The sequence below is a fragment of the Branchiostoma belcheri genome, unplaced genomic scaffold (genome assembly GCF_001625305.1).
Source record: "Branchiostoma belcheri isolate BF01 breed outbred unplaced genomic scaffold, Haploidv18h27 scaffold15, whole genome shotgun sequence".
In the NCBI taxonomy this organism is placed as follows: Eukaryota; Metazoa; Chordata; class Leptocardii; order Amphioxiformes; family Branchiostomatidae; genus Branchiostoma; species Branchiostoma belcheri.
The window spans coordinates 4257998-4259542 of NW_017802935.1; the positions used below are offsets into that span (position 1 = coordinate 4257998).

The window sequence follows — 1545 nt, forward strand, 5'->3', positions numbered from 1 at the left end:
GCATTACATAGCGACGTATACGACAGGCCGACACATGCTGGATTTTTGCGGAATATATGAATCGACACTGCTGTACGTATGTACTGAGTTCTTGAGTCTTGGAGCTTCGGTAGCCTGGCTGCCGTCAACCAGAGTTATCACCACCATGCACTACCCAGGCCTAAAGCCAGGCCAGAGCCTCGGAATACGTGATCTTTTTTTTTTTGAGATCGGGCGAAAATCAATGCGCGCGCGGATGTCATCCATAAAATTAAATCGGTGTGGCCTTACACAAAAAAGAAAATCTCTTAGCACACTTTGGCTATAGTGTGTTGTGATTCTTGACACTTCACTTTATTGATGTCACTGGGTGAGAAATTTGACCTCTTCCAGCCATCCTGCCAAAAATATAGCTTGATGTTTGCCAACTTGGTTGACCCTGACTTCTGTGTTTTGTAATTATATTGGGTTACACGTAGAATGTTTGGTGTGTTTTTGTGTCGCCCAAAATGGAAAGTTCAGGGTAGAAAATCAGATATTGTTACCATTGACACAACATTTGAGCTGTTTATCATGTAATGTTTCTAAATGTACTTGTTACATGATGAACTTTTGAAATGACCCCATAGATTGGCCATGTCTGTTTACCAGGGGACTGTGCATGATTGTGTATCTAGTTACTAAAGGATTCATTTCCTTTGCTACAGCTTCAGTACAAGCACGCTATTGCAGAGGCAGAACTTGCCCAGATGAAAATAAAGGTAAAGACTTTGGAATTTGACATTTTTACAGATATTTTGCTTGTATTTTATGCAGTTAACATATTGCTGTAAATTGTTTAGAGCTTCTTTACTCCCAATAATTGTTCTTAAACCCTAATTGGCATGGATCAGTGACAGGCATAAATAAATGAGTCATACAAATGTACTTGTAAGGAAACAAGGTGATTTGAATTCCACTAATTTTGTCAGCCATAAATTATCACTGACAATGTTTCTCATTCTTATAATATGCGAGTTTCTAGACCCTTCTCTTATCCGTTTTCTCAAAAATCTACTTTAATTTTAAATTTTGACTTGTTTCTGCGTACTTTTGATCTGACACTACACTATGTATGATTCAAAACTGTTGTCTGGGTATGGGTAGTACATAGACTTAACTTCCCTACTACATTTCCTGTCAAATGTATGGAGTTGTTAGTCAGTGAATGTATTTGGCTGTGTACCAAGCACTCTACTTCCTATACTGTCTTGACATATACTAATAATATAGTTATCACTTGCTGGCAGTTTCTCAACTTTTTTATTAATTAGCCCTAAAGCATTGACCACATCCTCTTTCAATTGAAATCCTGTAATTAATTCTTACTTGTAAAAAGAACACATTTATCACTGCTCCCTAAAGTCTAGATTTCTCAATGAGTTTCCCTAATGTAGACCCAGACAGGAAGTAGAGGTCAAAAGGTCAACCTCCACTTCCTGTCTGAGAAAGTACACTTGTCTGAGGTTTTTGCCAACACCAGTAGAGATTGAGTGGGAGTGATGCAGTGACTTTCACAGGCAAACA

The 1545-nt window shown here is 38.3% G+C and overlaps 1 protein-coding gene across 1 annotated transcript in view; it reads left to right on the forward strand.

Annotated features, from left to right (window-relative positions):
• LOC109465229 (neurabin-1-like) overlaps positions 1 to 1511 on the forward strand; it is a 34097-nt gene extending 32586 nt beyond the window's left edge. Inside the window, exons 10-11 of the mRNA XM_019762371.1 lie at positions 687 to 740; positions 1416 to 1511. Coding sequence (XP_019617930.1) covers positions 687 to 740; positions 1416 to 1511 — 150 coding nt within the window. The remainder of the gene's footprint in view (positions 1 to 686; positions 741 to 1415) is intronic.
• Positions 1512 to 1545: the final 34 nt, after the last annotated feature.